At 38.3% G+C, this 14741-nt stretch overlaps 1 protein-coding gene across 1 annotated transcript in view; it reads right to left on the reverse strand.

The window, feature by feature from the left end:
* Nucleotides 1-8309: 8309 nt before the first annotated feature.
* Nucleotides 8310-14741, reverse strand: part of LOC128656935 (serotriflin-like) — a 111197-nt gene continuing 104765 nt past the window's right edge. The window contains exons 8-11 of the mRNA XM_053711113.1: nt 11636-11781; nt 11413-11507; nt 8752-8840; nt 8310-8437 (exon numbers count right to left, since the gene is read on the reverse strand). Of these exons, the coding sequence (XP_053567088.1) occupies nt 8310-8437; nt 8752-8840; nt 11413-11507; nt 11636-11781 (458 nt within the window). The remainder of the gene's footprint in view (nt 8438-8751; nt 8841-11412; nt 11508-11635; nt 11782-14741) is intronic.

Here is a 14741-nt window from a genome sequence, read left to right on the forward strand (position 1 = left end):
CCTCCACCTTGCTGGCGTCTGAGTCGGACTGGAGCTCTCTGCCCTTTACCAATCCAGCCACGGGCCCATCCATCTGGCCCATCAAGACTCACTCTCATTTCATCAGTCCATAAAACCTTAGAAAAATCAGTCTTGAGATATTTCTTGGCCCAGTCTTGACGTTTCAGCTTGTGTGTCTTGTTCAGTGGTGGTCGTCTTTCAGCCTTTCTTGGCCATGTCTCTGAGTATTGCAGACCTTGTGCTTTTGGGCACTCCAGTGATGTTGCAGCTCTGAAATATGGCCAAACTGGTGGCAAGTGGCATCTTGGCAGCTGCACGCTTGACTTTTCTCAGTTCATGGGCAGTTATTTTGCGCCTTGGTTTTTCCACACGCTTCTTGCGACCCTGTTGACTATTTTGAATGAAACGCTCTGCAAGATATCTCACTATTTTTTACTTTTCTGAGCCTGTCAAGTCCTTCTTTTGACCCATTTTGCCAAAGGAAAGGAAGTTGCCTATATATTTATGCACACCTGATATAGGGTGTTGATGTCATTAGACCACACCCCTTCTCATTACAGAGATGCACATCACCTAATATGCTTAATTGGTAGTAGGCTTTATAGCCTATACAGCTTGGAGTAAGACAACATGCATAAAGAGGATGATGTGGTCAAAATACTCATTTGCCTAATAATTCTGCACTCCCTGTACGTTTTTGCCAGAGTGTTGTGGTATCTGCTGATCACCCAAGAATGGTGTCATGTAGGCATCTGAATATTCTTACTAAGGTTTTAGGTAAATACCTTCATTCGAATTTGTAGGATCTGACCAGCAAAACATTTTTTTCCTAGGAATACTGAACATTTGCAAAGGAAATTATTCAAGAATCATATCAGAGCATGTAATTTTTAAAAAACTTTCTAATTCAGTTCTATCATCAAATTTGTTTTATTCTCTTAGTATTCTTTGCTGATAAGTATACCTAGGTAGTCTCAGGAGCAGATAAGCACTGCTTGGAGCTAGCTGATGATTGATGTCTCTTGTCATTGGCTCACTAAGGGTAAATTATAAGTGGAGCTCTAATTTACCAGGAAAATTTGCCTATTTGTGGGCAAGCAATAAATAACCAGCCATTACAAGTGCAGTAGGAATTAGTTATCAGAAGTCAGACCTCTGGTTAATTTTCTAAATATCCCCCAAATATCAGAGTACAGTTCTTTATTAAATAATTATTATTATTATCGGTTATTTGTAGAGCGCCAACAGATTCTGCAGCGCTATAAACAAATGCGGAGTACAACAAAACAATTATAGGAATCAAATCGGTAGAGGGCCCTGCCAAGAGTTGCACTGTTGAAGTCAGCTCTTAAGAAGGTGATCTACAAACAGCTGGACTCTTAGGCTTACATGCTAAGGGGGTTCAGGGGATAGCAATGGAGGAGAGGAACTGGTATAAAGAAAGGTTAGCATAGGTTGTATGCATCCCTGAACAGTAGAGTCTTTAGGGAGCACTTGAAGCTTTTAAAACTAGAAGAGAGTCTTGTAGAGCGAGGCAGAGAGTTCCACAAGATGGGAGCTAGTCTGGAGAAGTCCTGTAAATGGGAGTGTGATGAGGTGACAAGAGAGGAGGAGAGTAGGAGGTCATGAGCAGAGCGAAGGGGACGGGAGGGAGAGTATCTGGAGACAAGGTCTGAGATATAGGGAGGAGCAGTGCAGTTGAGGGTTTTGTATGTCAGAATGAGAATTTTGTGTTTGATCCTAGAGGCAAGAGGAAGCCAGTGAAGGGATTGGCAGAGAGGTGCAGCAGATGAAGAGCGATGTGTAAGGAAGATAATTCTGGCAGAGGCATTCATTATGGATTGTAAAGGAGCTAGGCGGCAGGTGGGGAGACTAGAGAGGACAGAGTTGCAGTAATCGAGGCGGGAAAGAATGAGAGAGTGGATTAAAATCTTAGTTGTGTCTTGTGTAAGGAAGTGCCTAATTTTAGAGATGTTTTCAAGGTGGAAGCGGCAGGCTTTAGCCAATGACTGAATGTGAGGAGTGAAAGAAAGATCTGAGTCAAATGTGACCCCGAGACATCGGGCATGCGGGGTAGGGGTAATGATGGAGTTGTCGACAGTTATAGAAAGATTGGGGGTGGAGAGTTTAGAAGAAGGGGGGAAAATAAGGAGCTCAGTTTTGGAGAGATTTAGCTTGAGGTAGTGAGAGGACATCCAGTTAGAGATGTGAGAAAGACAGTTAGTGACACAGGTTAGCAAGGAAGGAGATAGTTCTGGTGCAGAGAAGTAGATTTGGGTGTCATCGGCATACAAATGATATTGTAAACCGTGGGACTTTATTAGGGAACCTAGTGATGATGTGTAGATTGAGAAGAGAAGGGGACTGAGGACAGAGCCTTGCGGTACTCCGACAGAAAGTGGTGACCGGGCAGAGGAGGCCCCAGAGAAGGCTTCACTAAAGGTACGGTTTGACAGGTAGGAAGAGAGCCACGAGAGGGCTGTGTCACAGATGCCGAAGGATTGGAGGGTTTGGAGCAAAAGAGGGTGGTCAACAGTGTCAAAGGCTGCAGACAGATCAAGGAGGATAAGCAGAGAAAAGTGGCCTTTTGATTTTGCTGTAAGTAGGTCATTGGTAACCTTAACAATTGCTATCTCTGTGGAGTGATGGGGACGAAATACAGATTGCAATGGGTCAAGGAGGGAGTTTATTGTAAGGAAATGGGATAGGCGTGCATAAGCTAGTTTTTCGAGAAGCTTTGATGCAAGAGCGAGGAGGGAAATAGGGCGGTAGTTGGATGGGGAGGTATGATCAGGGGAAGGTTTTTTGAGGCTAGGTGTGACCAGTGCATGTTTCAGCGATGAGGGAAATATACCGGTGCTGAGGGAGAGGTTGAAAGTGTGTGTGAGTATAGGGGTAAGGGTGGCAGAGATGGAGGGGAGTAGCTGTGAGGGGATAGGGTCAAGGGGACAGGTAGTGAGGTGAGAGCATAGTATAAGTGCCGAAACTTCAGTAACAGGGGAGAATGAGCTATGTTTAAGGTTATGTGGGTTTGAGAGCATTTGAGGGGGTGAGAGAATGGAATTATGTTGAGAGCTGATTTCATTTCTTATGGAGTTGATTTTGTTATTGAAGTGGTTGGCAAAGTCTTGAGCTGACAGAGAAGTTGGATTAGGAGGTGGGGGAGGGCGGAGAAGAGTATTGAAAGTGGAGAACAAGCGTTTTGGGTTTGAAGAAAGATTAGAGATAAGGGCAGAGTAGTAGGAGTTCAAGAAACATTTGTAATGTTGAAAATCAGCTGAACTCCTATTTTTTAATAAAGTCACTGCATGAATCAGTTATAAGGGGTTAAATTTGGCGGGTGTGGGGTGTTAGAAAAAAGGCACTGAAAATTGTTTTTGCACAGCGGTCTATGGGAACTGTATGTTCCCTGTAAATATATATGTATAAGCTTATATACATATATATTTTTGTGTTAATAGGTGTATATACACATACGGCTAGATTTAGAGTTTTGCGGCCAAGGGGTGCGTTAGCTACGTGTGGTTTTTTTCCCCCGCACCTTTTAAACAACGCTGGTATTTAGAGTTCTCTGAAGGGCTGCGTTAAAAAAAAGGGAGGGTAGAGCATAATTTACCGCCACTTCAACTCTAAATACCAGCGTTGCTTACGGACGCGGCCAGCTTCAAAAACGTGCTTGTGCACGATATAGGAAACAATGGGGCAGTTTGAGCTGAAAATAAAACTAACACCTGCAAAAAAGCAGCGTTCAGCTCCTAACGCAGCCCCATTGTTTCCTATGGGGAAACACTTCCTAAGTCTGCACCTAACACCCTAACATGAACCCCGAGTCTAAACACCCCTAACATTACACTTATTAACCCCTAATCTGCCGCCCCCGCTATCGCTGACCCCTGAATTTTATTATTAACCCCTAATCTGCCGCTCCGTATACTGCCGCAACCTACATTATAACTATGTACCCCTAATCTGCTGCCCCTAAAATCGCCTACCCCTATATAATATTTATTAACCCCTAATCTGCCCCCCCCCCCAATGTCGCTGCTACCTTACCTACACTTATTAAGACCTAATCTGCCGACCGGACCTCGCCGCTACTATAATAAATGTATTAACCCCTAAATCGCTGCACTTCCGCCTCTCAAACACTATAATAAATAGTATTAACCCCTAATCTGCCCTCCCTAACATCGCCGACACCTAACGTCACATATTAACCCCTAATCTGCCAACCGGACCTCGCCGCTACTCTAATAAATGTATTAACCCCTGAAGCTAAGTCTAACCCTAACACTAACACCCGTAAATTAAATTTAATTTAAATCTAACGAAATAAAATAAATCTTATTAAATAAATTAATCCTATTTAAAGCTAAATATTACCTGTAAAATAAACCCTAATATAGCTACAATATAACGAATAATTATATTATAGCTATTTTAGCATTTATATTTATTTTACAGGCAACTTTGTATTTATTTTAACTAGGTACAATAGCTATTAAATAGTTAATAACTATTTAATAGCTACCTAGTTAAAATAAGTACAAAATTACCTGTAAAATAAATCCTAACCTAAGTTACAATTAAACCTAACACTACACTATCAATAAATTAATTAACTAAACTACCTACAATTACCTACAATTAAATCAACTAAACTAAATTACAAAAAAAAACCACTAAATAACAAAAAATAAAAAAGATTACACGAATTTTAAACTAATTACACCTACTCTAAGCCCCCTAAAAAAATAACAAAGCCCCCCAAAATAAAAAAAAATGCCCTACCCTATTCTAAAATAAAAAGTTAACAGCTCTATTACCTTACCAGCTTTTAAAAGGGCCTTTTGTGGGGCATGCCCCAAAGAAGACAGCTCTTTTGCCTGTAAAAAAAACATACAATACCCCCCCAACATTACAACCCACCACCCACATACCCCTAATTTAACCCAAACACCCCTTAAAAAACCTAACACTAAGCCCCTGAAGATCTCCCTACCTTATCTTCACCACGCCGGGTATCACCGATCCGTCCAGAAGAGGGTCCAAAGTCTTCATCCTATCCGGCAAGAAGAGGTCCAGAAGAGGGTCCGAAGAAGAGGACATCCGGACCGGTAGACATGTTCATCCAGGCGGCGTCTTCTATCTTCATCCATCCGGCACGGAGCGGGACCATCTTGAAGCAGCCGACGCGGATCCATCCTCTTCTTCCGGCGACTCTCTACGAATGAAGGTTCCTTTAAGTGACGTCATCCAAGATGGCGTCCCTCGAATTCCGATTGGCTGATAGGATTCTATCTGTTTCGATCAGCCAATAGAATGCGAGCTCAATCTGATTGGCTGATCCAATCAGCCAATCGGATTGAACTTGAATCTGATTGGCTGATTCAATCAGCCAATCAGATTTTTCCTACCTTAATTCCAATTCGCTGATAGAATCCTATCAGCCAATCGGAATTAGAGGGACGCCATCTTGGATGACGTCACTTAAAGGAACCTTCATTCGTCGGGAGTCGCCGGAAGAAGAGGATGGATCTGCGTCGGCTGCTTCAAGATGGTCCCGCTCCGCGCCGGATGGATGAAGATAGAAGACGCCGCCTGGATGAACATGTCTACCGGTCCGGATGTCCTCTTCTTGCCGGATAGGATGAAGACTTCAGACCCTCTTCTGGACCTATTCTTGCCGGATAGGATGAAGACTTCGGACCCTCTTCTGGACGGATCGGTGATACCCGGCGTGGTGAAGATAAGGTAAGGAGATCTTCAGGGGCTTAGTGCTAGGTTTTTTAAGGGGTGTTTGGGTTAGAGTAGGGGTATGTGGGTGGTGGGTTGTAATGTTGGGGGGGTATTGTATGTTTTTTTTTACAGGCAAAAGAGCTGTTTTCTTTGGGGCATGCCCCGCAAAAGGCCCTTTTAAGGGCTGGTAAGGTAATAGAGCTTTTAACTTTTTATTTTAGAATAGGTTAGGGCATTTTTTTATTTTGGGGGGCTTTGTTATTTTTTTTAGGGGGCTTAGAGTAGGTGTAATTAGTTTAAAATTCTTGTAATCTTTTTTTATTTTTTGTAATTTAGTGTCTGTTTTTTTTTGTAATTTAGTTTAGTTGATTTAATTGTAGCTAATTGTAGATAGTTTAGTTAATTAATTTATTGATATTGTAGTGTTAGGTTTAATTGTAACTTAGGTTAAGATTTATTTTACAGGTAATTTTGTAATTATTTTAACTAGGTAGCTATTAAATAGTTATTAACTATTTAATAGCTATTGTACCTATTTAAAATAAATACAAAGTTGCCTGTAAAATAAATATAAATGCTAAAATAGCTACAATATAATTATTCGTTATATTGTAGCTATATTAGGGTTTATTTTACAGGTAAGTATATAGCTTTAAATAGGATTAATTTATTTTAAAAGATTTATTTTATTTCGTTAGATTTAAATTAAATTTAACTTAGGGTGGTCTTAGTGTTAGGGTTAGACTTAGCTTTAGGGGTTAATACATTTATTAGAGTAGCGGCGAGGTCCGGTCGGCAGATTAGGGGTTAATACTTGAAGTTAGGTGTCGGCGATGTTAGGGAGGGCAGATTAGGGGTTAATACTATTTATTATAGGGTTTTTGAGGCAGGAGTGAGGCGGTTTAGGGGTTAATACATTTATTATAGTGGCAGCGAGGTCCGGTCGGCAGATTAGGGGTTAATAAGTGTAGTTAGGTAGTGGCGATGTTGGAGGGGGGCAGATTAGGGGTTAATAAATATAATATAGGGTTCGGCGATATTAGGGGCAGTAGATTAGGGGTACATAGGGATAATGTAGGTTGTGGCGGTGTGCGGTCGGCAGATTAGGGGTTAAATTTTTTTATTAGAGTGGCGGCGATGTGGGGGGACCTCGGTTTAGGGGTACATAGGTAGTTTATGGGTGTTAGTGTACTTTAGAGCACAGTAGTTAAGAGTTTTATAAACTGACGTTAGCCCATAAAGCTCTTAACTCCTGACTTTTTCCTGCGGCTGGAGTTTTGTCGTTAGAGTTCTAACGCTCACTTCAGTCAAGACTCTAAATACCAGCGTTAGAAAGATCCCATTGAAAAGATAGGATACGCAATTGACGTAAGGGGATCTGCGGTATGGAAAAGTCGCGGCTGGAAAGTGAGCGTTAGACCCTTTCCTGAATGACTCTAAATACCAGCGGGAGGCTAAAACCAGCGTTAGAACCCCTTAACGCTGGTTTGGACGGCTAACGCAGAACTCTAAATCTAGGCAATATTAAAATGTAAATGTATAGGTAGATATTCATATATATATATTTAATATTGCTTCGCATCAATGCGTGACTTACCCCATTCGCTGCCCTAGTTCTCATGCCGTGTCTGACTGCATAAGAACAGAGCTCCCAGTGAGGCCTATAAAAGAGCGCTCTCATGAGCGCAATGCTTCCATGCAATGGGAATGCAAGATCATATTCGCAATACACTTCACTTGTAATACCAGCGCAAATTTGCGTGCACTGGTATTACTCAGTTGAGCACAAATATCGCTTTCGCAGAAGCAATATTTTGTACTCAACTTGTAATCTGGCTCTAAATCTGTTAGTTATCTCCCAGCAGTGCATTGCTACAAATAATCTTACTCTCCAATGATGAATACCAAGAGATGTACTCAAATTTGATAAAAGAAGTACATTGGAAAGTTATTTAAAATTGCATTCTCTAGTTCAGTGATGGCTAACCTGGCCACACCCGATGATTCTTTTAAACTACTTTTCTAATGATGCTTAGGCACTCTGCAACCTGTGTGCATCATGGGAAATGTAGTTCCGAAACATCAGGGGTGCCAAGATTAGCCATCACTGCTGTAGCTGAATCATGAAAGATGAACTTTTGACTTTACTGACCCTTTAAAATGTGATGAATCATTTTTAATTTAAAAAATGTATATTTTAAATAAATCACAATTTTACTAATTATTTAAAATAACCATATTTATTGAAAAATAATGTGAGTCTCATTTAACAATTCTAAACAAAACAATTACATTTCATCAATGGCTATATAATAACAGGAATTATTTGACTACAGATCTTTAAATTATTACTTTTTAATCAAATAAATAACAATAGTAGAATATAATATATAAAAAAATATAATTATTTTAAAAAATGTATAAAATAGGCAACATAAAAAATTATTATCATGATAAATAAAACAATATTACTTGTAATAAAATAAAATGTACATAGAATATTCTATAAAATATAAATAAATGCATAATAATATTTATCTTTAGGATATAGCCATGTTGGAAGAAGCACACTACTTTATTTCATTGTTATTGCACTGGCAGGTAGCAGGGCAATCTTTCCGAACTGATGCATCAGTTATACACGACCCCTTGAAGTCCTTGCAGTTGCCGTAAAAGTCTTGAACTCTGCAGTAATTTGCTAAAACAATAAAAAGGTCAAATTAATGGTTTGTCAACTTTTATTTCTTTGTATGTAAATTTCCAAATAATACAAACAGTTGTTGTGGAAAAGTTTTCCATTTCCCAAAAATATTAATACATTTCAAGGTATTCACTCATTTGTATACAATGCAACACAGGGAGTGGAAAAAGTCAAAATAAATTCTTGGAGACTTATGACCCTCCGTATTACAATATTATTGACAATAGCTACATTATATTGATGCATTCATGAGGATCATGAGAAAATAAAGAAATAGCTCATAAGTAAACCTCTAATATAAATTAACTTACTGCATAGTCCATAGTCACAACCATTAGGACAGGCTCCACAAGGAGATCCAATTTCATAGGGATTGCCCATAGACTTGACATTATTTCCTCTGAAATATTTAAAAATATATATTAGTAACACTAGGTGAATGGACAGAAATGTTTTTGATTAGCTCTAAATTCAATAATAATAATAATTTAGACTAAGAACAACTTTCCAATGTACTTCTCTTATCAAATATGCTTCATTCTCTTGGCATCCTTTGTTGAAGGGGAAGCAATGCACTTCTTGGAGTTAGGTGAACACATCTGGTGAACCAATGAAAAGGGGGATTTATGTACAGCCACCAATCAGCAGATAGCTCTCAATAATGCATTGCTGCTCCTGACCCTACCTTACGTAATCTAAGGATACTAAGAAAATGAGGCAAATTAAATAATACAAGTTTTTTTCACCATAAAATGTAAGCACAATACAATTGAACCCATTACAACAGAGATACATGTAAGTACTTTATATGTGTGATATGCTACAATATGTTCATGTTTAGCTGTGTTTTGAAAATGACTTTGTTCTTTTGGTATCATATGTAAAAGCAAAATACATTGCTACACACATACTCCTCTTTGATCAACAGATGTGTTCAAATAGGTTCCAGTAATACCTCACTGCCCTGGAGCTGAATTTGACCGGACATTAAACACAAATTGTCACCTGATAATGAGCCTTCATGTTTGCAGTTAACTATGCAGCTTTATTTTGCCAGTATATTGTTTTATGTTTTTCCTTTAAACTGATTTTTTTAACTGCCTATAAAAAAATCCCTCACAAACCAATCACTGACTAATACGCACATATAGGGCTTCATTTATCACAAGGCAGGTGGACAAGGCTTGCTGTCATGTACCTCGTCTGCCCAGCCTCATGACTAGCGGGCAGCAATATGTTGCCTGCATTTAAAGGGCCAGTCTACTCCAAAAATGTTATTGTTTAAAAATATAGATAAATCCTTTTATTACCAATTCCCTAGTTTTGTGTAACCAAAACTGTTATATTAAAGGGATACTGAACCCAATTTTTTTCTTTCATGATTCAGATAGAGCATGCAATTTTAAGCAACTTTATAATTTACTTCTATTATCAATTTTTCTTCATTCTCTTGATATCTTTATTTGAAAAAGAAGGCATCTAAGCTAAGGAGCCATCAAATTTGTGGTTCAGAACCATGGACAACATTTGTTTATTGGTGCTGTCCTATCAGCAAGGACAACCCAGGTTGTTCACCAAAAATGGGCCAGCATCTAAACTTAAATTCTTGCTTTTCAAATAAACATACCAAGAGAATAAAGAAAATTTGATAATTGGAGTAAATTAGAAAGTTGCTTAAAATTGCATGCTCTATCTGAATCACGGAAGAAAATAATTTGGGTTCAGTGTCCCTTTAATACACTTTTTACTGCTTACAATATATCTAAGCCGACATTTCTCAGTGCAATTTACAGGTTTGCATTTTAGCTAAGTGCTGATTCATGATTAACTCCACAGGAGTTAGCACAATGTTATATATATGGAACCCATGAATGAGCAATGTCTTGCTGTGAAAAGAAATAAAAATTCCCTAAGATAAAACCGTCTGAAGGGGCTTAAAAACAGATAGAAATTTAGAGGTTTAAAGGGTATAAAGTATATAAATATAACAATATTGGTTGTGCAAAGCTGGGGTATTGGTACTAAAGGCTTTATCTATCTTTTTAAAAATAAACATTTTGGATTAGACTATCCCTTAAACATTTCACAAGCCATTGCTTGTGCAATGCCGTCCCCTACTCATGCAGATCAATCACGTGCAAGAGCGAGCTGTCAATCATTCAAATAAGATCTGATTGGGATAATTGAAATCCAGCATACTTAAGACCACTGCTTAGGATAACGACTACGTAAGCAAGTTTATACTCATCCGATTTATAAGTAGTAAAGTTTTAAATTAATTCTAGCACTATTGCGTGCACAAGATTTGGCATAACAACAGCATTTATGGATACAAAAATCTAAGGATAACATAGAAGATATATAGTAATGTTATTTCTGTGAGTCCGATTCTGGTTAGACCGTAAAAGGAACACCTAATCACCTGTATAAAAAAGCACCTGTGTAATCCAACGGCAGCATTTTCAAATTGTATTGCTCTTGAGAAAGACGAATATATCGTCGAAACGCGTAGAGCCATTCATGAGAGCGTTTAAACCTGTCCTTAGTGACACATTTTAATAAATGTTTGTTTTTGTAACGAAAATTTGTTTGCTGCCTTTTGGATTTACCACACCGGGACCAGAAGCAATATAGGAGGAGCCGGATTCCGATTATTTCGGAGTGAGTATACTGCACATTATATACACTGGGTAATACCACACTCTGAGTGTAAATCCTATTATTTGCAGTTACATCTAGACCAGGAGAGATCAGATATAGTATATATGTTATACTCAAATGAAGAAGCCGGACTCTGTGGACTGAACAGTAATAGCCAACAAAATAATATCTGGTGGGACAATTCGTAGCATGGCCATATTTCAACTATTTTTTGTATACATAATAGTCTAATTTAGTTCCTGAATGTTCAGTTCAATTATAATTTAATAAGCAAACTATGTAGGTTTATTCATAAAACATTTAATACTTACGATGGACAGTAATGACAAACATAATAATATTGATATTGACTGCTGGGGCATTCTGCAACATAGCATCCAACCTGGTATGAACTGTACCACATAACCTGGAAGAAAAACGTTTTATTTGTCAAAACTATACAAAAATTGTTAACAAATTCTAAGTAAAACTTCTACATCTAATTTTAGCTGTGTCAAAAATCCAAACAGAAGAAATGCTTAATAAACATCTTACCTGAGTGTAGTGTCCGATCTCCTGACCATCACTCTTTGCTCCTTTTCCAAATTGAAAATCTACAACTTCACTATAAAATGATTCAATTACATCCTTCCAGGAGGCCTTAAATGAGGATAAGAATAGGTTTTCTCCACAACCAAAATCTAAAATACAAACAGAAGTTTTTTTTTTATTTTACTCTATTTATAAACACAAGACAATGCTAACAAAATGATATTGACAATGAAAGCTCCACTCAGATCTACCTGAGCAATGCCACATACCAATTAACTTTACCCATAAACCGCTGAAGCTTTACACTTTATTGTACAAGTCTCATTTTAAATATTCTGATTTAAGAACCTGTGGTATATGTTCTTCATGTCTGAAACATTGGTATGCAGTTTTCTTAGCTTCTTAAAGGACCATTAATTACCATATAATTGTATAATTAACAAATGCATAATAAAAAGAAAATACAAAAGCACTTAGAATGAATTTCAGATGAGCAGTAGATTTGTGCTCCATACCGTAAATTGTGCTCCATACCGCACTTCAATACCAGCCCTGCTTAAGTCAGCAGTGAGCTGGTCGTATGTGCTTGTGCACGATTTCCCCATAGACATCAATGGGGAGAGCCGACTGAGAAAAAGTCTAACACCTGCCAAAAAGCAGTGTAAAACTCGGTAACGCAACCCCATTGATTGATAAGGGGAAACACATTTTATGTTTACACCTAACACCGTAACATGAACCCTGAGTCTAAACACCCCTAATCTTACACTTACTAGCCCCTAATCTTCCGCTCCCGACATCACTGACACTTAAATTATATTTATTAAACCCTAATCTGCCGCTCCGGACATCACCGCCACCTACATTATACTTATTGACCTCTAATCTGCTGCCCCCAACATCGCTGACGCCTACATCATATTTATTAACCCCTAATCACCCTCCCTCAATGTCGCCGCAACCTACCTACATTTATTAACCCCTAATCTGGCGCCCCCAATGTCGCTGCCACTATTCTACATTTATTAACCCCTAAATCTAAGTCTAACCGTAACCCTAACACCCCCTAACTTCAATATAATTAAAATAAATCTAAATAAAATTACTATCATTAACTAGATTATTTCTATTTAAAACTAAATACTTATACTACCTAGCTAAAATAAATACAAATTTACCTGTCAAATAAAACCTAACCTAAGTTACACGAACACCTAACACTACACTACAATTAAATAAAGTCCCTACATTAAATACAAATAAATAAATTAAATTAAATTAGCTAAATCACAAAAAACAAACACTAAATTACAGAAAATAAAAAAACGAATTACAAGATCTTTAAACTAATTACACCTAATCTAAGAGCCCTATAAAAATAAAAAAGCCCCCCCCCAAATAAAAAAAAACATAGCCTAAACTAAACTATCAATAGCCCTTTAAAGGGCCTTTTACGGGGCATTGTCCCAAAGAAATCAGCTCTATAACATGTAAAAAAAAATACAAACACCCCCCCAAACACTAAAACCCACCACCCACACAACCAACCCCCCAAATAAAAGCCTAACTAAAGAAACCTAAGCTCCCCATTGCCATGAAAAGGGCATTTGTATGGGCATTGCCCTTAAAAGGACATTTAGCTCTATTGCTGCCCAAAGCCCTTACCTAAAAATAAAACCCACCCAATACACCCTTAAAAAATCCCTAACACTAACCCCCGAAGATTCACTTACTGGGAGAAGTCTTCTTCTAAGCGGCAAGATGTCCTCAACTAAGCCGGCAGAAGTGGTCCTCCAGACGGGCAGAAGTGGTCCTCCAGACGGGCAGAAGTCTTCACCCAGATGGCATTTTCTATCTTCATCCTTCTGACGCGGAGCGGCTCCATCTTCAGACATCCGGCGCGGAGCATCCTCTTCAATCGACGTCTTCTTCGGAATGAATATCTCTTTAAGTGACATCATCTAAGATGGCGTCCCTTTGATTCTGATTGGCTGATAGAATTCTATCAGCCAATCGGAATTAAGGTAGAAAAAATCCTATTGGCTGATGCAATCAGCCAATAGGATTGAGCTAGCATTCTATTGGCTGTTCCAATCAGCCAATAGAATGCAAGCTCAATCCTATTGGCCGATTGGATCAGCCAATAGGATTGAAGTTCAATCCTATTGGCTGATTGGCTGAATTCTATCAGCCAATCGGAATCTAAGGGATGCCATCTTGGATGACGTCACTTAAAAAGATATTCATTCTGCAAGAAGAAGCTATTTGAAGAGGATGCTCCGCGCGAGATGTCTTGAAGATGGAGCCGCTCCGTGCCGGATGGATGAAGATAGAAGATTCCGTCTGGATGAAGACTTCTGCCCATCTGGAGGACCACTTCTGCCCGTCTGGAGGACCACTTCTGCTGGCTTCGTTGAGGACATCTTGCCGTTTGGATGAAGACTTCTCCCGGTAAGTGAATCTTCGGGGGTTAGTGTTAAGATTTTTTAAGGGTGTATTGGGTGGGTTTAATTTTTAGATTAGGGCTTTGAGCTGCAATAGAGCTAAATGCCCTTTTAAGGGCAATGCCCATCCAAATGTCCTTTTCAGGGCAATGGGGAGCTTAGTTTTTTTTAGTTTTTTAGTTAGGCTTTTATTTGTGGTGGTGGGTTTTACTGTTGGGGGGGTGTTTGTATTTTTTTTACAGGAAAAAGAGCTGCCCCGCAAAAGGCCTTTTTAAGGGCTATTGATAGTTTAGTTTAGGCTAGGTTTTTTTTTATTTTGGGGGGCTTTTTTATTTTGATAGGGCTATTAGATTAGGTGTAATTAGTTTAAAGATCTGTAATTTGTTTTTCATTTTCTGTAATTTAGTGTTTGTTTTTTTGTAATTTAGCTAATTTTATTTGATTTATTTAATTGTATTTAATGTAGGGAATTTATTTAATTATAGTGTAAGGTTAGGTGTTATTGTATCTTAGGTTAGGTTTTATTTTACAGGTAAATGTGTATTTATTTTAGCTAGGTAGTTATTAAATAGTTAATAACTATTTAGTAACTATTCTACCTAGTTAAAATTAATACAAACTTGCCTGTAAAATAAAAATAAACCCTAAGGTAGCTACAATGTAAC

This window comes from Bombina bombina, chromosome 4, assembly GCF_027579735.1.
Source record: "Bombina bombina isolate aBomBom1 chromosome 4, aBomBom1.pri, whole genome shotgun sequence".
In the NCBI taxonomy this organism is placed as follows: domain Eukaryota; kingdom Metazoa; phylum Chordata; class Amphibia; order Anura; family Bombinatoridae; genus Bombina; species Bombina bombina.